The following is a 25,909-nucleotide window of genomic DNA, read 5'->3' as shown; positions in this document are numbered from 1 at the left end:
TTTAAAGCATTTAAAAAAAAAAATAGTTAAAAAACTTTCTCCTGGGGAACTCTTACTCTCTCTGTGCTTACGTTCCATAACTACTGCTCTTTACTTATTTGCAGTTTTAACTTTAGGTGTCGATTTCAACAAGCACTATATCTTGAGAATAGCCAGGTGAGTTTTAGTTCAGTACTCAAAAAGAGTAAGCCTGCTGGTCCCTGCAACTTTTTTCCTTGCACAAACAGACCTACAGGTCTCAGACTGCTTACAGCCGATGAACGTAAGCACGCGGTTGACTCAATTACCACGTTGATATGGGTCAACGGAATGCAATGTTAGGTACCTAAAAAGTGATTTCTAATTCATAATGACCTATAAGTTGTCCTGCATTTTGTTAGGTATAAAAGATACTGCTAAACATCTGAAATCTAGGTATTATGAATGCAAATCATACGGAATTGAAAGGTAAACAATACAACAAACATAAGTTATCCAGGCAACATTGGATTACGTTAAAAACAAACAATTTTTTTCTTATGCATAGTCCAAGCTACCTTCCTGTACTGTACCAAGCAAAATCTAAGCACTTAAAAACCAATGGTTCGGAAGACCAGGAGCAAGGGTAATAACAGAATTGAATTTCAACAGTTAGTTTGTGTCTTGATAAAAGGACTAAAAGTGGGACAAAGATTCAACAGCTTTTAGATTCTATTTACAAAACTGTAATTTGAAGAATTGCTGCCCATTTACTCACATAATTGCTAAAAGAAGGAGCCCACGATCTAAACAAACTTGATCTTCAATGGCCGTCAATAGACCAGAAACATCAAATTATGATATAATTGACCTGTGTGGCCTTATAATCAAAGCCATCATTCCGCTTTATAAAACCCTTTCTAGTGCCCTGGCCTACAATATAACTAAAAATACCGTTTGGTTATGGCTATTGCAATTGTTGTGCGTTTATGCTAAAGTGCATCACAAATAGTAGAACAAAAAGATGGTCTTCAGATGTACAAACCATGGGAGTCTTTCAAAACAAAATAATGGAAATAATGTTCACCCTCTTCCCCGGCCAAAAACTAGAAGTGGGGCAGATTGACCAGTTCACATGGAAATTTCATATGACCTTTGAAATTGAATACTTGCTGCCTGCAGTTCACTAATTCACATGCAAGGTTGTGAGTGAAATTAAAAAGGGAGCTCTAAATGTCAGATTCTTGAACCCTGTATTTTACATCAGCTAGAAAGAATGTTTCATGAGTCGTGAATGTATCAGGTTGAGGTTCAACATGAGAGTTGGGGCTAACCTTCGAAGAACCTTTTAAATATTGGAGTGGTGAAAAGGTTCCTCCTAGTGAAGCCTCAGGTAAATGCAGGAATAGCAGAGAGGTACAATCACATAGACGCATAATCAAGTATCTGAGGACGGTTGTGTCCCCGTCAGAATACCTACCAGGCTATTCTTTGTGCACCAGTGTATAAATCGGATTAATTTAGCTCCTTAGCACTTTCATATAGTAAGCTACCTGCCCTCCCCCTTAATACGTCCATGCACTTAACAGGTAGGTCTGGGTACCTGAACTATAGTACTTTAGGAGCCAGGCTGCAAAGTTGAAGTTGGCCAGCTCTGGGTGACATACTTTTCTTCGTTGTAGGGTTAAGAGATTTTGAATCACTGGTCTTTTTTTAATCACTATGCTGGTTGCCATTCCAACAGGTTTGAGCACCATGTACTTTTCTTTGTTGTAGGGGTAAGGGATTTTGAAGCACTTTTTTGTTTAATTTTTTTTTTGTAACTCACTATGCTGGTTGCTATTTCCAAAAGGTTTGAGTACCATGTTTGGCATTTCCCTTTGTGGGGTGATATTGGTGGAAACATATAGGCAAATTCTCTTGATCACTCTACCAACAATGCATTTGACAGTGATAGCTTTTCTCCACTGCTGAAAGACACCTGGTGCCAGATCGGAGTGTGGTGCTGTTCTTGATTCACTAGGTAGTGACAGCTGGGTTTGTTTGCCCTGGCAGCCAAAGATCCGACAGATAGTTTATAACCAGGAAGATACACAGACAACTCATCCAGTTCCAGAGGCACAGCGCCTCCTGGCACAGGACTCCACACTACCCTACTTGTTGCAGTACCACATGGCGGTGGTATTGTCTGTGAGAATCTGCACCAGGTCTTTAATGCCAAGCGACTTGTCTGCAACTGCAGAAAACTGATATGGAGGCAGGCCTTCACCAGAGACCAGTCATCTGACACATCTATCACCACACTCATCTCTGGGTGGGCTAGGGGAGAGGTGTCTGCTGCTGATCCAACTGCAGTCAAACAGCCACCACTGCCGACCTTTTGAGGTCTATCCAAAGTCTGGATGGACTCTGATTGGTTTCCCCTAGTGCTTGGACCACTTAGACTTTAGATCCCACTGCAGAGCTCACCTGTGCTATCTGGCATGGTCTGAGCAGGATTCAGGCAGCCAGTGGACCACGAAGCGGAAGACCCCTGATTATAGTCCGAATGTCCTCAGCTTGTTGGTCTGGAGGGAAGGCCCGAAAGTGCACCATATTCAAGATGGCTCAGATGGAATGAAGCCTCTGAAGGAGTCAGATATGGCTTCTGCAGGTTGACTGAGAACCCCAGCAATGTAAGGAGGTTTGTCGTCTTCTGGAGGTGGGTCCACCTTAAGTGACCAGTTGTCAAGGTAGGGAGAATACGGATACCCTCGAAAATGGGCAGAACCCACTGCTTTCAACTTTGTGAAATACCAAGGGCCACTGGTGAGACTGAAGGGGAGCATGACAAATGGAAAATGCTTGTGGCCCACCTTCAACTATACATAGTATCTGTGGGCCTGCAAGACAGAGATATGAAAACAGGTGTCCTGCAGGTTCAATGCCACCATTCATTCTCCTGGACCCAGGGCAGATACAATTTGGGCCAGCATGGGCATCTTGAATTTCTCCTTTCGTAAGAAGGCATGTAGAGGGTGAAGATCTTAAACAGGATAAAGGCCTTCACCCTACTTTGACAAACCGAAGTAGTCGGAATAACATCCAATCCCACTTCAGAGGCTGGTGCACATTCTATGGCTCCTTTGGCCAAAACAGCCTGCACTTTCTGATGCAAAACAGAAATGTGGTCATCCGAAAGCTGTTCTGAAGCAGATGGCAGATGCTATGGGTTGAAAAGGAATGGCAGAATGTAGCCCAAGGATGATTTGAAGGATCTATTTGTCAGATGTAATATTTTCACACTCCTTGAAGAAATGGCAGACCCTGCCGCCCACAGGGTAGCTGGCTGTGTGCTACTAAGGACACATTAAAGCGGTTTTGAGGTAGTTTCTAGATTGGTGGGGACGGAGATGTGGGCTGTACTTGATGGCATGGGTTTTGTCAAATGGGACACCGGCCCAGCCTCTAGCTCGAAAGGGCTGTGGGACCAAGTGTGTGGGTGGTTAAGCCTGGTGCTGCAGATATGCTAAGCCTCTGGTACATCAGGTGAAACTGTTGGGGAGATTGCTGAGCTGGTGCTGAAAGAACCAAGGAGTGCGTCACAGCTTTATAACTCTCCAGGGTTGAGGTTGGTTTTTTCACCGAATAGGAGGATCGTCAAAAGGCATGTTCACTAGGGATGCCTGAATATCACCAGAGAAGCCCATGGGCCAAATTTGTATGTGGCGCTGAAGCACCACACTTGTTCCAATAGCCGCACTAGATGATAAGTGGTGTCTAAGCATGATTGGATGACAAACTTGGTTGCATCCCAGTCACCATGAATTTTTTGGGCAAGGAAGCCCATAAGTCTTCTGGGACTACCGGTAACAACACACCAACCATGTCCCACAGTCTATGGCTTTAGTGTCCCTGGAGACAGGTGACAATGACCGACCTTGGGGTAAGGCTGGCTGATGAAAACACCCTCTTACCAAATCTTTCAACATTTGGACTTCATATAAAATGGATGAGCGTAAGTTGCTTAGAGCAAACAGGTTGTTATGGTCGATGTTAAGATGCTGTGTTAAGGGTGTACTGTGAATACTACTGTAACTGTACTGCTGGAGGTTACTGACTAAAATTAATTAAAAAAATTACAAAAACCACTCAGTTGACAATATAGAGTACTATTACACATCTTAAACGCTATGTATTGTTTATGTTACATTTTTAGTAGATAGAGTTGTTAGATTGAAAAAGTAGTTTTCTTCAAAGTGCAACTAACTGAGTACGGACAGAGAATTTAGGGCATTATTATGGGTTTGGTGGTCCCACTGTAGGCCACCAAAGTTGCGGGGACGGCTATTCATCCGTTAGGGTCTCGGTGGGGGTAGGGGAAAGCAGTACGTGAAGGACAGAGGGGATCAGGTGAAGAGACAAGTTTTGAGGTCCTTTCTGAACTGTGATAGAGTGGGAGATCCTCTGAGGTGGATAAGGAGGGAGTTCTAGGTCTTGGCGGCATGGTGGGAGAAGGACCTTCCTCCAGCTGTGGCCTTCTGGACACGTGGGACGGCGGCGAGGTCGGCGGAGCGGCGTTGCCTGGTGGGCGTGTTGAAGTGGAGTCTTTGGTTGAGGTATTCTTGCACCACAACCTCTTGTGGGGTTTGCTAGATAGATAAAGAAGCTCTATATACCACCATTTTGCCCATTCTGCAGCTATTAAGGTCATTGTTGCATTGGAGTCTCTCAGTTTGATTAATACTGTGGGTATTAGCGGGAGCGGAGTTGCCTGGTGGGCGTGTAGAAGTGGAGTCTTTGGTTGGGGTATTCTGGCACAGCAACCTTTTGTGGGGTTTGACAGATAGGTGAAGAAGCTTTGTATACCACCATCTTGCCCATTCTGCAGCTATTAAGGTAATTTTTGCATTGGAGTCTCTCAGTATGATTATTACTGTTGCTATTAGCGGGATCAGAGGAAATGCATCAAGAAATTTTCCTGACCAACTGAGTAAAAGGGCATTGCCCAGAGATTCCCCATTCATGATTTTCCTGAAAAAAACCCTCTTAGAAGATCGGGTTGACAGTTCTGAAATCCTGGGAGGTGAACTGCTTTGATTACTAATCCTCTTGCTAGCAGCCAATGCCAAATCATTTTGGATTCAAGAGATACATTTCTGGATCTGGTGCTGCCTTGCTTCTTGAGGTAATGTACTGCTGAGAGTTTTCTGTGAGGCCTAAATTCTGTTTGTTTTCAATGATGGTAGGAAGGCTCTAAAGGCTGGATGAACTTCTTTAACTTCTAGTACATTTAGGTGGTTGAGACTTTGTTTCTACAAACAGTTCATGAATCGTTAGATCTTGAAAATGAGCTCCCCAACATGTTAAAGTGGTATTTGTGACAACTGTTTGGTAATTAGTGATGGGAAGGAATTTGTTTTAAAGAGAGATTTTATTTGCCACACCACCATTTTAGTGAAAGTCTAAGTCTGTCCTCCCATCCATTTTTTCAGTGGGACAACTGATCCTCTAGGCATTATTGTAGCGGTCTTATTTTCAGACGTGCACTGGGGATTAGGTATATGCAAGATGCCAAGGGACCCAACAGAGGAGATCTGATAAGCTGTGAGAAAGGGTTTGAATAGCAAATTGTGACATTTTTGCAAAATGGTAGACAATCTCTTTAAACGGACCCACTTGTCTCCCTTTTTATTATACAGTGTTGTTTCTAAATAATTGAGAATCTATACTGGTGATGAAGTTGATGTTTTCTAGCCGATATGCCTCAGGCCATGTAAAAATCTGGATGTTGTGTTGAAGTCTGTCTGTGTCTTACGTGCATACAGTTCTTTGATCAACCAGTCATCTAGAAAGGATAAATGTAGATTATTTTCCTTCGGCGGTGGGCCGCTAATACCTCCATGTATTAGGAGAAAGTACTATGAGCGGATTTCGGTAGGACCTTTTTTTTTTTAAATGGGGCTTGCAGGCTGTGACTCTGAGGATCTGTTTTTGCAACTTCAAGAATGTGGAAATATGCATCCTGCAGATCCACAGAGCACCTCTAATCTCTTTTTATGAGCTGTGGATAGGTTTGTTGCAAAGCTAGCATTCAGAATATTTCCTTTTTGATCCATTTGTTTGCATGTCCTAGATTCAGAATAGGTTTGACTACTTGCTTGGGACCTTTCTTGGGATCCAAAAATATCTGGAATAGATTACTTTTCCTCTTTGAGCAAGGGATAAGATATAATGTGCTTTTTAGGAGAAGGTAAAGGCACCATTGGTATTTTGGTGGTGGATTTGGAGTAATTTAGGTAGGTGGCATTTTGAACTGAAGAAATGGACCCTGGAGTGGGTAGCAGAGAAGGAGTGGGTTGCTCACTGCTTCGAGTAAGCGAGGTTTTGAATATGATCTCAGCTTTTGTCATATTCCTCTACCATTTTCAATGGTATTGAGTCTGGTGTTGATGTTGCTGATCTTGCGGGTGTGAGTAAGAGGGCCATTGCAGAAACAGGTTGGTATTCCTGCGCTGAGATCTGTACAAAGTTTACTTTCCTTCAAAAACAAACGCTTTTAAAGTCTTGATTTTTTTAATACGCTCCATATCCTCAATTGTGTGAGAACCAAATAGAAGTTCCAGTAAAGAGTAAATTCAGGCACTTTATCTGCATTTCTGGTTTTAAAGTTGCTAGTCTGAGACAATAGGCTCGGAAAAGCACTATCCCATGGCAGTATGAAGTTACAGCTAAATCTTCTGAATCCATTGAAGTCCTGATGGATGGGATGGATACTGTATATCATTCAAGCAGCTTTCCAAGAAATCTTGTTCTCTCTCTTTTGGGTGGCCATTTGCAAAAGCAGGAAGCGAATCCCATAACACTCTGTCACGGAGTCTGGCTGTGGGAAGAAGACTGGGAGCTCCACAGTTTGGTTTAAATGAAAAAGTGAAATTACTTTTGGCAGAAATTTTGGATTTGTGCGGAGAACCACTTTATGTTTGTGTACTTGAATAAATGGTTCTTCGATAGTGAACGCCTGTATTTTGCTAGCTCTTCGTAGTGAAGTGATGGCTATTAGAAATGCTACCTTCCAAGTTAAGAATTGGATTTGGCAAGAATGCATGGGTTCAAAAGGTGGGCCCATGAGTCGTGTAAGTACAATATTAAGATTCCACGAGGGCACCGGTGGGGTTCTTGGAGGTATGATTCTTTTTAGTCCTTCCATAAAGGCTTTAATAACTGGTATTCTAAAAAGTGACTTTGTATGTTTAATCTGCAGGTAAGCAGAGATTGCAATGAGATGAATTTTGATGGAAGAAAACGTGAGATTTGCTTTTTGTAGGTGTAGTAAATAACTCACAATGTTTTGTATGGAGACATCTAACGGTGTGATTTGGTTTGCTTGGCAGTAGAAAACAAACCTTTTCCATTTATTAGCATAACAATGCCTTGTTGTCGGTTTTCTTGCCTGTTTAATGACTTCCATACACTCATTTGGAAGATTTAGATAGCCAAACTCTAAGACTTCAGGAGCCAGATTGCTAGGTTGAGCAATGCTGGATTGGGGTGTCTGATCTTTTGTTTGTGTTGTGTTAACAGATCTAGTCTGTTTGGGAGTTTGATGTGAGGTACTACTGAGAGGTCCAACCGTGTGGTGTACCACGGTTGGTGAGCCCACGTTGGTCCTCCGAGTATTAGTTTGAGTTTATTTTGACTCAGTTTGTTGACTAGGAAAGGAATGAGTGGGAGAGGGGGAAAAGTGTAAGCAAATATCCTTGACCAACTGATCCATAGAGCATTGCCCTTTGACTGAGGGTGTGGGTACCTGGATGCTAAGTTTTGGCATTTTGTTTTGTTGCGAACAGATCTATGTCTGGTGTTCCCCTGTGGTGAAAGTATTCTTGTAGAATCTGGGGATGTATTTCCCACTCGTGAGTTTGCTGGTGATCTCGACTAAGATTGTCGGCTAACTGATTGTGAATGCCTGGTATATATTGTGCTACTAGGCGAATGTTGTTGTGAATTGCCCAATGCCATTTTTTTTTTGTGCTAGGAGGCATAGTTGTGACGAGTGTGTCCCCCCCTGTTTGTTTAGGTAGTACATTGTTGTCATATTGTCTATTTTGACAAGAATGTGTTTGTGAACTAGAAGGAGTTGAAAAGCTTTTAGTGCTAGGGAGACCTCTAGCAGTTCTAAGTGATGTATGTGTAGTTGTCTTTGCTGATTGTCTCATTGTCCTTGTATATTGTGACTGTTGAGGTGTGCTCCCCACCCAATCATTGAAGCATCTGTTGTGAGAATGGCTTGAGGCACAGGGTCTTGAAAAGCCTACCCTTTGTTTAAATTTACAGGGTTCCCCATTGAAGCGAATAGTGTGTTTGGCGGTCTATCAACATTAGATCTTGAAGTTGACCCTGTGCCTGCGTCCATTGTTTTGCTAGGCACTGCTGTAAGGGCCGCATGTGTAGCCGCGCGTTTGGGACAATAGTGATGCATGATGCCATCATGCCTAGGAGTTTCATGACAAATAGGACTGTGTAGTGCTGATTTGGTTGTATGTTTGACACTATGTTTTGAAAAGATTGAACTCTTTGCAGGCTTGGAGTGGCAACTGCTCTTACTGTGGCGAGTGTTGCTCCCAAGTATTGTTGTACTTGGGATGGTTGTAAGTGAGATTTTTGGTAATTGATAGAGAAACCTAGTCTGTGTAGGGTATCTAAAACATACTGAGTGTGATTTTGACACCGATGTTGAGTGTTGGCTTTTATTAGCCTATCGTCGAGATATGGGAATACGTGCATGTGATGTCTCCTAATATGAGCTGCTACTACAGCAAGGCACTTTGTAAATACTCTGGGTGCTGTTGTTATCCCAAAGGGCAGTATCTTGAATTGGTAATGTTTGCCTTGTATGACAAACCTGAGGTATTTCCTGTGAGATGGATGGATGGGTATATGGAAATACGCATCCTTTTGATCCAGTGTTGTCATGTATTCTCTGTGTTTTAGTAAGGGGACTACATCTTGTAGTGTGACCATGTAGAAGTGGTCTGATTTGATGAAAAAGTTTAAAGTTCTGAGATCTAAGATTGGTCTTAGTGTTTTGTCCTTTTTGGGAATAAGGAAATATAGGGAATAAACCCCTGTTCCTTTTTGTTGGTGAGGTACTAGTTCTATGGCTTGTTTTGTTAATAGTGCTTGTACCTCTATTTGTAACATGTCTAGATGTTGTGCCGACAGTTTGTGCGCTCTTGGGGGAATATCTGGAGGGAAATGTGTGAATTCTATGCAGTAACCATGTTGGATAATTGATAGGACCCATGTGTCCGTGGTTATGTCTGACCAATGTTTGTGGTAAAATTTAAATCTTCCCCCTACTGGTGATGTGTGTTGGGGAAGGGTGACAGTGAAGTCACTGTTTGTTGTTGGTGGCCTGCTTGGTAGGCTGAAACTTTCCCCTTGATCTTGGGAACTGTCCCCTGAATGATCCGCAAACCCCCCCCTCTCTGATATTGGGATTGGTAGGTGGGTTTTGCTTGAGAGGTGGATGCCTCTGAAGGTTGCTGTCTGAAACCTCCCCTAAATTGCGGTTTCCTAAATGTCCCTCTATACTGGGACGAGTAGAGCACGCCCATGGCTTTGGCCATGTCAATGTCTTTCTTAATTTTTTCGGTGGCTGTGTCCACTTGTGGCCCAAACTGTTGTTGCTGGTTAAATGGCATGTTCAATACTGCCTGCTGTATCTCAGGTTTGAATCCTGAGGACCTTAATCAAGCATGTCGCCTAATTGTGACTGCCGTGTTCTCAGTTCTTGCGGCTGTGTCAGCGGAATCCAATGCCGAACGAATTTGATTGTTCGAAATCGCTTGCCCTTCCTCTACCACCTGTTGAGCCCGTTTTTGATACTCTTTAGGTAGATGCTGGATGATATCACTCATTTAATCCCAGTGCGCTTGGTCGTAACGGGCGAGGAGGGCTTGTGAATTTGTGATACGCCATTGGTTGGCAGCTTGTGACTACACTCTCTTTCACGTTGCATCAAATTTGCGACTCTCTTTATCCGGAGGTGGTACATCTCACAATGATTGTGAGTTTGCTCTTTTTCTTGCGGCACCAACCACTACGGAGTCCGGTGGGAGCTGTTGCGTAATGAACACTGGGTCAGACGGGGGTGGTTTGTACTTTTTTTCCACCCGCGGTGTGATGGCTCTTCCCTTTACCGGCTCTTGAAAAACTTGCTGTGCATGTTTAAGCATGCCTGGTTGCATAGGCAGGCTCTGGGTATGATGCATGCACGGAGGCCAGGGTATTGAGGAGGAAGTCATCCTCCAATGGCTCAGAATGCATACTAACATTATGAAATGCAAAAGTCCTGGCCAAGACTTGGGTGTACGAGGTGCTATCCTCTGGTGGAGATGGTTTTGATGGGTAGCACTCGGGGCTATTGTCCGAGACAGGAGGATCATAGAGGTCCCAGGGGTCTACATCATCTTGCGTTTGCGCAGTATGTGTGGGTGACTGTGCAGTGGGCATGCCAATTGGTGACCCTGTCCTTTGTGGCGAATGCGGGGGAGAAAGTTCCTGCAAAAAATGGCGAGTTGGTGATTTCTCCATAGCCACTTTAGCTCTTGGCTGATCAGTCTCAGTCTCTGATTGAGGTTGGAAAGCCAGCTTTCTCTTGAACTTGAGAGGAGGGGCAGTTTGGATCTTTCCAGTATCCTTATGGATATGTATGCGTGCCTGTGTTTGGTCAAACTCTTCAATGTCCAGCTCCTCTTCAAATCTGTGCCTCTCCTTTAGCTGTTTAGAGAGCCCATGTTCCTCTGTGTAAGAGGTCTTTTTCGGCTCCGAAGCCGGTTTTCTCTGCACCGAAATGGCCATGGTGATGTTTGGCCTCGGCTCCGAAAGGCTCTTTCGAGGCTTAGTCGATTCGACAAGGCGATGTCGACTTTCTTCGACCCCGAATTCTCACCTCGAGTCGGAAGACTTCGGCACAATTTTGGCCTTTTTCAGTGCCAAAGATGTTGCTTGGTCACCGCTTTTTTTATGGGTCGAGCCATGGCCTTCAGGCAGTGGCGTCCCTGAGGCCTTATGTTTTTTCGGTTGACTTTGGGGTTGGGTTGGGGCAGGCGTACTCACTTGTTGGCCTGCTGTAGGCAGTCGGTCTCCATCAGAGTCGTCCGAGTCCAATCCCTGGATGGAGATAGCCATCTCCTCCTCTTCGACGTTGAGGTGTTCCGATGATTTCGACACCATCGGCATGCGCCTCGCCCTTCGATCTCTCAAGGTCTTTTTCGACCAAAAGGACTTGCAGGCCTCGCAAGTATCTTCTCTATGCTCCGGTGACAGACACAGATTACAGAACTGATGCTGGTCTGTATATGGATACTTAGCGTGGCACTTCGGACAGAAACGGAAGGGGGTCCAGTCCATGAGGCTTCGATGATGTGTGTGGTCGGGCCGACCAGGCCTCGGCTGGGCGTGGAAGCCCCGAAGGACCACCGAAACGGTTGTCACGTCGGTGTCGATAGAAGATCTTTCTTGAACGCAAACAATACCGAGGTTTTTCGAGGATTTTTATACTTTCCCGATTCGAATCACGGAGCGAAGAGGAACACGTCCGAACCCGATGGCGGAAAGAAAACAATCTAAGATGGAGTCGATGACCATGTGCAATGGAGCCGAAAGGCAGGGATCACTCGGACCCGTGACTCGAAAAGACTTCTTCGAAGAAAAACAACTTGTAACACTCCGAGCCCAACACTAGATGGCAGGTACAGTGCACAGCATGTGTATCTGCAGCTACACATGCCATCCAACATATATATATATATATATATAATAATGTTTAGCACATTCATATATTTTATCTGTAGAATGCAAGCTGGGCCATTTCTTTAGCACTTTAAAACATGTTTATCATTCTGCAGTGCTGGTCACATAACAGCTACAGACTGCAACAATAAGGAAATTAAACTTACCTGTCTGATATTCTGCCCAACATACTCAATGACCATCTCATCAGCTGCAATTGGCTCCATAGCAAAGAGACCCCAGTCATGAATGTGGCTTTTGCAGAATCTTAGCTTTTTTCTTCGGAACTGCAATGGAAAGGTGAGAACTGCTTAAGAAGGAATTTTTAATACACACTCCAATTTTACAGTAAGGCGAACGCCCATCACTGCAAAAACCTTAAAATAAATCTCCAAATATTCATTAAAGATTTGTTTTTCCCAATTTAAAACTGCCCATCATTAATGTTAATGTCCTTTAAAATTAGAATGCTTTGTTAACTTTTCCATATATGGGAAGTAATGCCCCACAGAGAATACATTAAGGGGAGCAAGTAGATTACAGAAGGACCACAAAAATGTCTTTTAGAAGCCATACATTAATAACTACTACACTGTAAAATTTATCATTCAAATAACACAGAAAGAATATAGCTAGCAAACACACAAGTCGTAGAAAATATGTTCACTTCTATCACCAACCACTGGAGCACTGATATTGTATTGTACTAATGGATTTTTTTTTTATTCAGATGTTAACTTTAAAATGGTATGCAGTCAATACCAGCTAATGCATCCTTCCACTCAGCTAGCCCTTATTATTTCTCCTGTTGAGGGAACTGGTTCAGTGGTTACCAAGCAGTTAGACATTACTGGATTACAACTGTATCAATTGGAGCTCTTTATCTGTGTCCTGAGCCACCTCACTATTAGACTCAAAACTGAGCAACAAGAGACCAATTTAGTGTGTGCTCCCTTAAGCTAATGAGCAAAAGGATTCCAAGGGTTTCCAGGCTTTCCAATCTGTGTCCTATCTCATTGCTCCCGGCCCTTGGCAAGATCATTGAGAAACTTGTTAATAGTCAGCTGACAGCCTACTTGGAAGCAGCTAAGATCCTGCATCCTTGTCAGTCTGGTTTACACCCCAGCCATTCTACTGAATCAGCCATTCTTTAAGTCGCTGATACCCTTAAGTTTCCATTAGATGCTAGGAAGGATGCTGTGCTCATACTTTTAGATTTGTCGGCTGCGTGTCATATGGTTTCCCATGATATTCTACTTCAACACATCCATAACTGTGGCATTTCTCAGTTTGCCTTAGCGTGGCTTGAAATCCTTTCGCTCAAAATAAACTAACAGTTTAAAAGGCAGTGACATCAAGAGTCCCCCAGGACTCATCTCTGAGCCAGATTCTTTTTAACTTCTATATGGCTACCTTAATCTCATTGATTACATCATTTGGGATTAAAACCACTTCCTATGCCGAATGACACATAGCCTATATTGGCTTTGGCTAAAGCCTCTATTAGCTCTGAATCCAACTTTAAATGCTGCTTAGCTGAAGTTATCCTCTGGACGCAGCATAATCATCTAAAATGTAATACTGAGAAGACAGAGGTGATGCTGCTCAGGAAATAACTGCCCCCCACTCCACCTGCCACGGTAAACGTTGTGAAATAATTGGGGTTGTATTTTGATTTCTCATTATTTCGCCCCCAAGCTTTTAATGTGTCTGGGATATGTATTAGATTGATAAAATTTTAGAAAAAATGTCTGACTTTCTACCTTTAGCATCAAGAAAAACTGTGGCAGTTCCAATGATAACCTCCAGACTGGATTACTGCAACAGCTTACATGCTGTTGCTAAAAAAATATACGATTCAGATATTAAAGGTAATGCAGAACGCCGCTGCCAGGGTGGTGCTGAAACTGCCCCATCGCTCCTCAGCCTCGTCTACTCTGAAAGCTCTGCATTGGTTACCTCTTCATAAGAGGGTTCTCTTTAAGAACCTACTACTCACTTTCAGAGCCTACAGAGCCCAGGGTCTTACGTACCTTATTGAGTACTTTTCTCACTACATTGCCCATCGGACTCTAAGATCTTCATCAGCTTACCTTCTCAAGCCCCCAAGGACAGACTTAAAACCAGAGGTGGTAAATCCTTTGCCGCCTTAGGATCACATGCCTGGAATCATCCTCCTTTGTAGCTGCGACGGGTTAAGTCAAAAGCATGCTATAGAAAACAGCTCAAGACTTGGATCTTTAATGCCCCTGAAAATGTGTGTCAAACCCTGATTTATTAACTTAATTGCCTCTCTCTTTTTTCTTCTTCTTTTTTTTCAAGGCTCTATGCTTAGAACCAAGATGCTCCCCTGGGAGTGGTAGCTTCACTTCATAAATGCCTATTATATTCTGGGACAGGGAGGCTGGTCAACTCCGCCATTTGGAGAGGCCTGGGTTGCATTACAAAGGTGGCTAGATATTTGTGGCTTCCTACCCTGGAATGTCCGTCCTGCCTGGAGGAAGTGTCAACACAGTCCAAAAGCTACCACTGCAGATCTTCGGCAGTATCATCCGTGATCTGGAAGTGGTCACAGAGGTCCTCTGTGTCTTCAGATCCCACTGAGGGCCCACATATGGCACCTAGTGTGCTTGACCTACGGTATTCACGAGGCCATCAGAGTAGCCTCATTACCAACTACACTGAAATCGAGGACAATAGCTAAAAGATCGGGATCATAGCCTAAATGTCCTGTACTCTCTGGTGGAAGGGATGAAAATGAACCATGTCCAGAACGGCTCAGATGAAGGTAAGTGTCTGAAAAGGAGTCAGGTATCACTTAGGGATGTTGCTAATGAACGATGACAGAAGGCTTGCATAGTCAGGAGGTAGCTGATGACTGCCTGGGGCGAGCCCATCTTCAGCAGGAAGTCTTCAGAGTATGAGAATACTGGAACCTCCAAAGGTGTGCTGCTACCACAGCCACCACTTTTGTGAACACACAAGGAGCGTTGGTGACACCAAAGGGGAGCACAGTAAATTGAAAATGCTCCTGTCCAGTTGCCATGGATGAGGGCAGACAAGACCGAGAGGCCAGGCTGAGTATTGTGAATTTGTCCTTCCAGAGGAAAGCATTGAGAGGGTGCAGGCCCAAAACAGAACTCCATCCTTTTTTGCCAGACAGTAGTGGGAATAATTACCACGACTCACTTCTGGCACAGACAGCCTCTCCCTCTCGATAACTCCCTTGGCCAAAAGGATTTTAACCTCCTGTCATACTGACAGATGGTCCTCCATCAATCGGTCCAGGGTGGGTGGAAGGTGAGGCGGAGTGGCTATGAAGGTTAAGGTGAAACCCTTTTGGATAATATGTAGGACCCACCTTTCTGATGGTATGGGCATTTTGCTGAGGCTAAATTGGCTGCCTGCGTGTGGTACCTCTACCGAAACTTCAAAAGCAAGGGTATGGCTGATGTGGCTAGTGAAGCAGGCCAGGTAAGCCCATGGAGCTGGTGTGTATGAATCCCTCCAGAGTGGAATCTATCTTGTTCCCAAGGAGGCGAATACCATCGAAGGGCATGTCCATAAGGGAAAACCCATCACACTCAGCCAGGTGTGATGACGACTGGCAAAACTGATGCCAATGACTCGCATGATGGAACCTGTGGTGTCTAAGTCACAAGTTATAAATATAGCCACATCACGACTATAATGTATAGCTTAGTTAAGGACAGGCTGAAGGTCTTCTGGGAGGACCTGAGCCACCAAATCCCAAATAGCATGAGATTATCGGCTCAGTATTGATGGACCAGTGGGACAAACTGGCGGAAGAAAATACCCTTATCCACTCTCTTAGACTCCTACTGCAGAGGGTGGTTAGAAAAGTTTTGGTCCGATTGATAGGGGTCTGCATTACTAAGCTCTCATGAGAGGGATGCTGAGGCAGAATTACGGGAGTTGCCAGGGGTAGGCTGGTGGCGTCTCTCAATTTTGGGATTTACTGTTAAGCCACAGCAAGGTTTGGCCCAGGCCCCTACAAGATGACCTTGTTAAAAGGTAGTAGAGGTTTGCCCCAGCAGGAGAACTTCAGTCAGGATGTTGATTTTGATCTCTCAGGCAGGAGGGCTGGAGGTCCAGAACTTCGGCCATCATCCTCATGAACATCACAAACGAAGCACTCTCTTCAGTGACAGAACTCAAGATTGTGAGGAGGCCAGAATCAGGAGCGTTAAGATCACTGGCCTCTTGAATGTGATCATACCAATACTCTTTCTGGTACGGTTGACCACATTCATCCCATCATAATCATTCTCAGAATTAGTGCCAAACAAGGAATGCAGTTTATTGGATCTTATTTGAGGAAGTGGGACATCAAAAGGCGCATGTTGTGGCATTGTGTAAACTGAGTGCAGACTTGGTCGAGGTCATAGCAATGCCCACTTTAAGTCGGAGAGTGTTGATGGCGCTGATGCTCCAGGAACCAGCGTGGATCATGGAGTTGGTACAGGAGCCAGCCGGTGAAGGTTTTCGGAGGGTCCAGCTGGCACAGAGGGGAAAAAACTTTGGTGGCATCCCAGATGGAAAACCTCTCGGCTTCTTGGGGCTCACAGGTGCACCAGGGGAGCCTGAAGAGACCCCCAAGAATGAGAGCATGGCCTTGTGGAACACTTGAATCTGTCTCAAGGTCGCAGATGTCCCTGGAAATGGAATGTGGTGGGTTAAGTTGCCGGATTAGCTCCGAAGTCAAACAAATTCGAAAACGAGTTTGAAAAGTATGGTGAAGCCCTAGCGTCATCTTTGGAGTACAAAAGTGGCAGGAAGGGACGTAGTCCTGCTTGGATCATTTATGATTTTTCTTCGACTTATCCCAAGATTTGGAGTGCAGCTATGAGCGACCTCAGGAACTACCCCTGTGCCTTCTGGACTGGGAATGAGAAAGAACCAACCTTTGAATCTAGACTGATCTCGAGGAAGACTCTTCCAGTGCTTAGCGATGTAGAGTTGTGCCTTGTGGTCCTGTAAGGCCTTTTTATTCACTAAGGAACCAAAGACAAACCTTATGAGGATCTGTCACAGTCAAACAAGGTTTTTAAACCCGTAGTCTTGGGTGGCGATATTTCCCTTGTGCACTATATATTTTGTGGTAAAACATGTCTCATAGAAACAGGAGTGGCACCTATATAGGCCCGCACATAATTTCCAGAACGGCGTTAGGGCAGAGCTGCACAATAACCCCTGCCGGCATGCAGAGGTAATGTTGAAAACGTTTCTGGATCCCATCGGACGCCAATCTCTACCAGAACATGCTATTGATAGGACAGTCCCTAACAACCCTGGTAACATCTGCTTGTTTGCACAGTACTGGCATTTCCTATTTTTTTTTAGCTGCCAAAACATCAACGTTTATGTTGTCCCAGATTCAGAATACTTAGTATACTCTATTCTCAAGATTGATGCAGTTCCCATCCATGACACTCATGTACGCTGTGACTTTGGGCATCTGCCCAATTGTGGTCCTGATGTTAAAAATTGAAAATGTCACTTACCCAGTGTACATCTGTTCGTGGCATCAGTCGCAGTAGATTCGCATGTTCTGCAATAGCTCGCCATCTGGTGTTGGGCCGGAGTGTTACAAGTTGTTTTTCTTCGAAGAAGTCTTTCGAGTCACGGGACCGAGTGACTCCTCCTTTTGTCTCCATTGCGCATGGGCGTCGACTCCATCTTCGATTGTTTTTCCCCGCAGAGGGTGAGGTAGGAGTTGAATTGTAGTAATAGTGCCCATGCAATGGAGTGACTAAGTATGCACCTATTTAAGGTTGAGATGATACATATATAAATAATTGAAGGTAACTTCCAAACTGCTACAGGCTCCCGGGGAGGCGGGTGGGCACATGCGAATCTACTGCGACTGATGCCACAAACAGATGTACACTGGGTAAGTGACATTTTCAGTTCGATGGCATCTGTCGCTGTAGATACGCATGTTCTGCAATAGACTAGTAAGCAGTTATTTCCCCAAAAGTGGTGGATCAGCCTGTAGGAGTGGAAGTAGTCTGAAATAATGTCCTTAATACAGCTTGACCTACTGTGGCTTGTTGTGCGGATAACACGTCTACACAGTAGTGCTTGGTGAATGTGTGAGGCGTAGACCATGTGGCTGCCTTACATATTTCTTGCATTGGGATGTTTCCTAGAAAGGCCATGGTAGCACCTTTCTTTCTGGTTGAGTGTGCCCTTGGTGTAATGGGCAGCTGTCGTTTAGCTTTAAGGTAGCAGATTTGGATGCATTTAACTATCCATCTGGCTATACCTTGTTTTGAAATTGGGTTTCCTGCATGAGGTTTTTGAAATGCAATAAAGAGTTGTTTAGTCTTTCTGATGTTCTTTGTTCTGTCAATGTAATACATTAATGCTCTTTTGACATCTAATGTATGTAGTGCCCTTTCAGCTACGGTATCTGGCTGTGGAAAGAACACTGGAAGTTCCACTGTTTGATTTAGATGGAACGGTGAAATAACCTTTGGCAAAAATTTAGGATTGGTCCTTAGGACGACTTTATTTTTGTGTAGTTGTATAAAAGGTTCCTGTATAGTAAACGCCTGAATCTCGCTTACTCTTCTCAGGGAAGTAATGGCGATGAGAAATGCCACCTTCCAGGTTAGGAACTGTATGTCGCAGGAGTGCATGGGTTCAAAAGGTGGACCCATAAGTCTAGTTAGGACAACATTTAGGTTCCATGAAGGAACAGGTAGTGTTCTTGGTGGTATAATTCTCCTAAGGCCCTCCATGAATGCTTTAATGACTGGTATTTTATATAGGGAAGTTGAATAGGTAGTCTGCAGGTATGCAGATATTGCTGCAAGGTGAATCTTAATGGAAGAGAAAGCTAGGTTAGATTTTTGTAAGTGAAGCAAGTAACCCACTACATGTTCTGGAGTTGTGTGTAATGGTTGTATTTGATTAATATGGCAGTAGCAAACAAACCTCTTCCATTTACTTGCATAGCAGTGCCTGGTGGATGGCCTTCTTGCTTGTTTTATGACTTCCATACATTCTTGGGTAAGTTGTAAGTGCCCGAATTCTAGGATTTCAGGAGCCAGATTGCTAGATTCAGCGATGCTGGATCTGGGTGTCTGATCTTTTGGTTGTGCTGTGTCAACAGATCTGGCCTGTTGGGCAATTTGATGCAGGGTACCACTGATAGGTCTAGCAGCGTTGTGTACCAGGGTTGCCTTGCCCAAGTTGGTGCTATCAATATGAGTTTGAGTTTGCTTTGACTGAGTTTGTTTACCAGGTAAGGAAGGAGAGGGAGAGGAGGAAAAGCGTAAGCAAATATCCCTGACCAGTTCATCCATAGGGCATTGCCTTGGGATTGTTTGTGTGGGTATCTGGATGCGAAGTTTTGGCATTTTGCGTTCTCCCTTGTCGCAAACAAGTCTATCTGAGGTGTTCCCCAGAGTTTGAAATAAGTGTTCAGTATTTGGGGGTGAATTTCCCATTCGTGGACCTGTTGGTGATCTCGAGAGAGATTGTCTGCGAGTTGATTTTGTATCCCTGGTATAAACTGTGCAATTAGGCGAATTTGGTTGTGAATTGCCCAATGCCAAATTTTTTTGTGCTAGCAGGCTTAACTGCGTGGAGTGCGTCCCTCCCTGCTTGTTTAGATAATACATTGTTGTCATGTTGTCTGTTTTGACGAGAATGTATTTGTGAACTATTATTGGTTGGAAAGCTTTTAGTGCTTGAAAAACTGCTAGAAGTTCTAGGTGATTGATATGCAGTTTTGTTTGATGTACGTTCCATTGTCCTTGTATGCTGTGTTGATTGAGGTGTGCTCCCCACCCTGTCATGGAAGCATCTGTTGTTATTACGTATTGTGGCACTGGGTCTTGGAAAGGCCGCCCCTTGTTTAAATTTATGTTGTTCCACCACAGAAGCGAGAGGTAAGTTTGGCGGTCTATTAACACCAGATCTAGAAGGTGACCCTGTGCTTGAGACCACTGTGATGCTAGGCATTGTTGTAAGGGCCTCATGTGCAGTCTTGCGTTTGGGACAATGGCTATGCATGATGACATCATGCCTAGGAGTTGTAATACCATCTTTGCCTGTATCTTTTGTGTTGGATACATGCGTTGTATGATGGTGTTGAAATTTTGAATTCTTTGTGGACTTGGAGTGGCTACTCCTTTTGATGTGTCTATTATGGCTCCCAGGTATTGTTGTACCTTGCGTGGCAGAATTTTGGATTTTGTGAAATTGACGGTGAACCCTAGTTTGAAGAGGGTTTGTATGATATGATTTGTGTGATTTGAGCACTCTATTAACGAATGGGCTTTGATTAGCCAGTCGTCTAGATATGGGAACACATGTATTTGCTGCCTTCTTATGTGTGCTGCGACCACTGCTAGACATTTGGTAAAGACTCTTGGTGCGGTTGTTAATCCGAAAGGCAGTACCTTGAATTGGTAATGTATTCCTTTGAATACAAACCTTAGGTATTTCCTGTGCGATGGGTGTATTGGTATATGGAAATAAGCATCCTTGAGGTCTAAAGTTGCCATGTAGTCGTGCAGTTTTAGCAATGGCAATACTTCTTGTAGTGTGACCATGTGGAAGTGGTCTGATTTGATGAAAGTGTTCACTACTCTGAGGTCTAGGATTGGTCTCAGCGTTTTGTCCTTCTTTGGTATCAGAAAGTACAGTGAGTAAACTCCTGTGTTTATTTGTGTGTTTGGCACTAATTCGATTGCATTCTTTTGCAATAGTGCCTGCACTTCTATCTCCAGGAGATTGGAATGGTGTGTTGTTAAATTTTGTGCTTTTGGTGGTATGTTTGGAGGGAATTGTAGAAATTCTATGCAATAACCATGTTGGATAATTGCTAGAACCCAAGTGTCTGTAGTGATTTCCTCCCATGCTTTGTAATGATGACCTATTCTTCCCCCCACTGGTGTTGTGTGGAGGGGGTGAGTGACATGTGAGTCATTGTTTAGTAGTAGGGGTTTTGGGGCTTTGAAATCTCCCTCTATTTCTAGGGAATTGCCCTCCTCTATATTGTCCCCGAAAACCTCCTCTATACTGTCCCTGGTAAGTGGACGGTGTTGCTTGTGAGGTGCTGGCTTGTGTGCTTTGACCCCGAAACCCCCCTCGAAAGGGCGTTTTACGGAATGTGCTGTAATTCCCTCTGCTCTGCGGGGAGTAGAGTGCGCCCATGGCTTTGGCAGTGTCTGTATCTTTTTTGAGTTTCTCAATCGCTGTGTCCACTTCTGGACCGAACAGTTCTTTTTCATTAAAAGGCATATTGAGAACTGCTTGTTGAATCTCTGGTTTAAATCCAGACGTTCGGAGCCATGCATGCCTTCTGATAGTTACAGATGTATTAATTGTCCGTGCAGCTGTATCTGCAGCGTCCATGGAGGAACGTATCTGGTTGTTGGAGATGGTCTGTCCCTCCTCAACCACTTGTTTTGCCCTATTTTGGAAGTCTTTGGGCAGATGTTCAATGAGATGTTGCATCTCGTCCCAGTGGGCTCTGTCATAGCGCGCAAGTAGTGCCTGGGAGTTCGCGATGCGCCACTGGTTTGCAGCTTGTGCTGCGACTCTCTTACCAGCTGCATCGAACTTGCGGCTTTCTTTATCTGGGGGTGGTGCATCTCCAGATGTGTGAGAGTTGGCCCTTTTCCTAGCTGCTCCTACAACAACAGAGTCTGGTGGCAGCTGTGTTGTGATGAAAACCGGGTCCGTAGGAGGCGGCTTATACTTTTTTTCCACCCTTGGTGTGATTGCCCTACTTTTGACCGGGTCCTTAAATATGTCTTTTGCGTGCCGGAGCATACCAGGGAGCATAGGCAGGCTTTGGTAGGAGCTGTGGGTGGAGGAGAGTGTGTTGAACAAGAAATCATCCTCGACCTGTTCTGAGTGGAGGCTTACGTTGTGAAATTGTGCTGCTCTAGCCACCACCTGAGAGTACGCGGTGCTGTCTTCTGGTGGAGATGGTTTTGTAGGGTATGCCTCTGGGCTGTTATCTGACACTGGGGCGTCGTATAGGTCCCATGCGTCCTGGTCTTGGTCACCCTGGCTCATGGTGGTGTGAGCTGGGGAGTGTGATGGCGTTTGTGCTGGTGAAACGTTAATCACGGGCGGAGGAGAGGGTGGTGGTGTAACCCTTTTCACCACTTTTGGTTGTGGTGCTTGTTCCGTCTGGAACTCCAACCTTCTCTTTCTCCTAATGGGGGGAAGGGTGCTTATTTTTCCTGTCCCCTGCTGAATGAAGATACGCTTTTGCGTATGGTCCAAATCAGTTGCTTGTAGCTCTTCCTCAAACCTATGCTTTTGCATTTGGGAGGTTAGCGAGTGCTCTTCTGTGTAAGAGCCCGAAGCTGGGTCGCTTGCAGTTTGTTTCGGCATCGAAACTTTGTCTGCGTGTTTTTTCGGCTCCGAGGTGACTTTTTTCCTTTTCGGGGCCGAAACCTCTCGGCGTCGATCTGTTTCGGTGCCGCTGTCTCGGCGTCGAGCCGTGTCCACACCGGCATCTCGGTGTCGAGGCTTGTCTCCAGCACTTTCTCGGTCCCGAGAAGGCTGCGTGCCGGTGTCTCGACCGGAGTCGGACGATCTCGGCACTGTTTGGGCCTTTTTCGGTGCCGACGGTCGGTCACCGAATTTATGGGTCGAGCCATGGCCTGGTGGCAGTGGCGTCCCCTGGGCCTTGTAAATGTTTCTTTGTGTGGTTTTCGACGTCTTACTCACGGTTTGTGTATCGTCGAATCCTTCGGAGTCTGAGTCTTGGATCGAGAAGGTACCTTCCTCTTCCTGTTCCTCGAACTCCCGTTGGGCTGTCGGTGCGGACGCCATTTGAAGTCTTCTGGCTCGACGGTCTCGGAGTGTTTTTCGGGACCGGAACGCACGACAGGCCTCGCAGGTGTCTTCGCTGTGCTCAGGTGACAGGCACAGGTTGCAGACCAAGTGTTGGTCTGTGTAGGGGTATTTATTGTGGCATTTGGGGCAGAAACGGAACGGGGTCCGTTCCATCGGCGTTCTTCAGCACGCGGTCGGGCCGACCAGGCCCCGACGGAGGATCGAAAAACTACCCCGAAGGGCACCGGAGCTCTTCGATCTTCGATGCGGTGTTGAATCTAAGTACGCCGATCCCGAACGCAACAATACCGACGAAAATCTTCCGAAATTAACTATTTTTTTCCGTTCCGAAACTCGGAGCGACAGGAACACGTCCGAACCCGATGGCGGAAAAAAAACAATCGAAGATGGAGTCGACGCCCATGCGCAATGGAGACAAAAGGAGGAGTCACTCGGTCCCGTGACTCGAAAGACTTCTTCGAAGAAAAACAACTTGTAACACTCCGGCCCAACACCAGATGGCGAGCTATTGCAGAACATGCGTATCTACAGCGACAGATGCCATCGAACATATTGTTTCTATTTCCAATGGGTTCCAGTTTACTTTAACAGGCTTTCCAATCTTGTACCCCTCTGAAAGTGTATGTAAAACATTGTGGTGGTATTGTCTGTGCGTACCAACATTGACAATGCTCTCACTCTTGGAAGAAAGGACTGAAGATTCAAGTGCACTAGTTCTAACTGATCTATATGTAGGTGTCTTTTTCCGCCTGCGACCACCTGCCATTTTGCAGATGAGCACCCCATTCGTCCACTGATGAATAAGCTGTCACAAACTTTTGTCAGGTTGTTTTAAGAAATTGAGGTCCTTAGTGGTATTGTCCATTTTTGTTCACCATAACAATGTCTCCCTTATCAATGAACGTATCATGCTCTGATCTTCAAAGGAACCCTCTACTTGAACCCACAGAACCTCTCTAAGTGTTTTCATCCGTAGCCAGAATGGAATTAAAAGAATACAGCCGAAGATCATCTCCAAGAGTCATTTGAATTGGTGCATTTTATGGATTGAATTCGATCTACTAAATCTTGCAATACAGCTTGGGAAGGAAACACTTTTCCTTGTATTGTTTCCAATATTGCCATCAGAATAGGGATCCTGGTCCGTGGGTTGGTTGACAATTTCTGTGTGTTGACTGTGAGGCACTGTCTCTCAGGTTAAGACATGCCTGTGTTAAATTCTTGACTGAACTGCAGGTTGGGCCTTTTATCAGCCCTCTTTCCTTAATTGTGCTGCTACTGGTGACATGCATTTTGTAAATAACTTTGTGGCTGACTATAGTTCAAATGGCAGCACTGCAAAGGGATAATGGCACCCGATCACATGGAAACAAATATTTTTGATGGGTGGGGTGAACAGGAATGAGTAAGCATGCATCCTACAGGTCAAGGGTGGTCATAATTTCGGATTCTCTTAGCAAATCGAGAATATCCTACAAAAATACCATCCTGAACTTCTCAATTGCCCTTTTTCTTTATTGTGGTGAAAAATTTACTTTGCAATTTCTGCAGATGTAGATGTTGCATTCTTGGTTGGTGGTGTTCTTGGAGGTTTCTCAATGAACTCTAAGGCATGGCTAGTCTTCACCAAATCAAGAACCCATCTGCCCACTGTGATACTTCTCCACAATTCTGTGCAAAAGGAAATCATTCCACTTACTTAGTTAAGGTCAGGGGCTCACTTGCAGAATGGGGTGACCACTGCTTGTAGTTAATCAGCGCCTTGTCCTAGTGTTGTAACCTGGACTGTGTAGCGGTTCTTTTCAGAGTATCTCTCAGTATGCCATTAATGATGGTCTGTGCTGAGGCTATTAACTGCGGATAGGACGGATGGTGTGCAAGATATGGCAGATATGTGAATTGGATAAGTTACTTACCTGTAAATCCTAGTTCTCTTCCAGGGGTATCCTCATCAAAGTCATAAACATTGAATATTCCCGCCCTTGTGCGGGGACCCCGGAGCATATATATATAAAATACATACATATTATCATGTGTAAAACAGCAATGCAGGCTATAATCATAAATAGGCTAAAATGCTTTATTTCTATGCAAGTTTTTTTTTTTTTTTTAATAAAATCACAATAGATCATAAATATCTACCTAAGCCCCCAAAAACTGGACTTAGGGAAGTAAACAGCAGTAAATAGCAGAGAAAAATAGAAAAAACTACATTGAAAACCAATGAAGCATTCTTAGCCAATAGGCTGCATGCAGGTTAACACAGGAGAACCATAAAAACTTTGGCACCGTGCCCCCAAGACCCTGAGCACCTCCAGTATCCCACCATGCCTCAGGGGTGAAGGGAAGGTGACAGTTGGTTCACAGTTAGGTCAGTACTTTTTTACGGTGACAATCTGTGTAACTGATTAGAAAAATAATCTGTCCTGCACTTCTAGGAGACTTGAGTCCGGGGAGGAGGGTGGGTTGTTTATGACTTTGATGAGGATACCCCTGGAAGAGAACTAGGATTTACAGGTAAGTAACTTATCCTTCTCTTCCAGGGGATCCTCATCAATAGTCATAAACATTGAATAGATTAGCAAGCCCATCCCTAAACTCTGCGGACTGTCTGAAAGAAGTGCAGGAAAGAATATATATTCATGTAAATAGATTTCTAAGAGAGGCCTGCCCCACCTGGGCATCCGCTCTTGCATCCGAGTCTAAACAGTAATGCTTAGTAAAGGTATGCACAGACTTCCATGTAGCAGCCTTACAAATCTCGGAAATTGGTACATTGTTAAGGAGGGCAGCAGTAGCCGCTTTTCCCCTTGTGGAATGCGCTTTTGGCCTAGCCAGTAATCGCTTATTAGCCAGTTGGTAAGAGTTAACAATACAAGACACAATCCATCTTGATATCGTTCGTTTAGACGCTGCCTCTCCTGTTCTTAAATGACCATAATTTAGAAACAAATGGTTAGAATGTCTAATCGGTTTTGTTTTGTCCAAATAGAATTTCAGCACTCTTTTCAAGTCTAAAGAATGCAATGCTTTCTCAGCCGGAGTCTCCGGATTGGGAAAGAAAGTCGGTAAAGATATAGTCTGATTGATATGGAATTCTGACACCACCTTCGGAAGGAAAGATGGGTGAGTTCGCAGAACCACTCTATTATCGTGAAAAACCGTGTACGGTTCTCTGCAAGACAGAGCCTGAATTTCGCTGACCCTCCTCGCTGAAGTAATGGCCACCAAAAAAGCCGTCTTCCACGTAAGGTGCTGTAAAGAGGCCTTGTGGATAGGTTCAAAGGGAGGGCCCATAAGCTTTGACAGGACTACATTC

The 25,909-nt window shown here is 44.5% G+C and overlaps 1 protein-coding gene across 4 annotated transcripts in view; it reads right to left on the bottom strand.

Annotated features, from left to right (window-relative positions):
• Positions 1–25,909, bottom strand: part of SETD1B (SET domain containing 1B, histone lysine methyltransferase) — a 314,507-nt gene that overhangs the window by 12,961 nt on the left and 275,637 nt on the right. For all 4 annotated transcript variants that reach the window (XM_069214916.1, XM_069214917.1, XM_069214914.1 and 1 more), the window contains exon 16: positions 11,904–12,023. In XM_069214916.1, coding sequence (XP_069071017.1) covers positions 11,904–12,023 — 120 coding nt within the window. The remainder of the gene's footprint in view (positions 1–11,903; positions 12,024–25,909) is intronic.

Source organism: Pleurodeles waltl, chromosome 11 (assembly GCF_031143425.1).
Source record: "Pleurodeles waltl isolate 20211129_DDA chromosome 11, aPleWal1.hap1.20221129, whole genome shotgun sequence".
NCBI classification, from domain to species: Eukaryota; Metazoa; Chordata; class Amphibia; order Caudata; family Salamandridae; genus Pleurodeles; species Pleurodeles waltl.
Note: the sequence above shows the minus strand (reverse complement) of the source record. Positions and strands in the feature narration are given on the sequence as shown.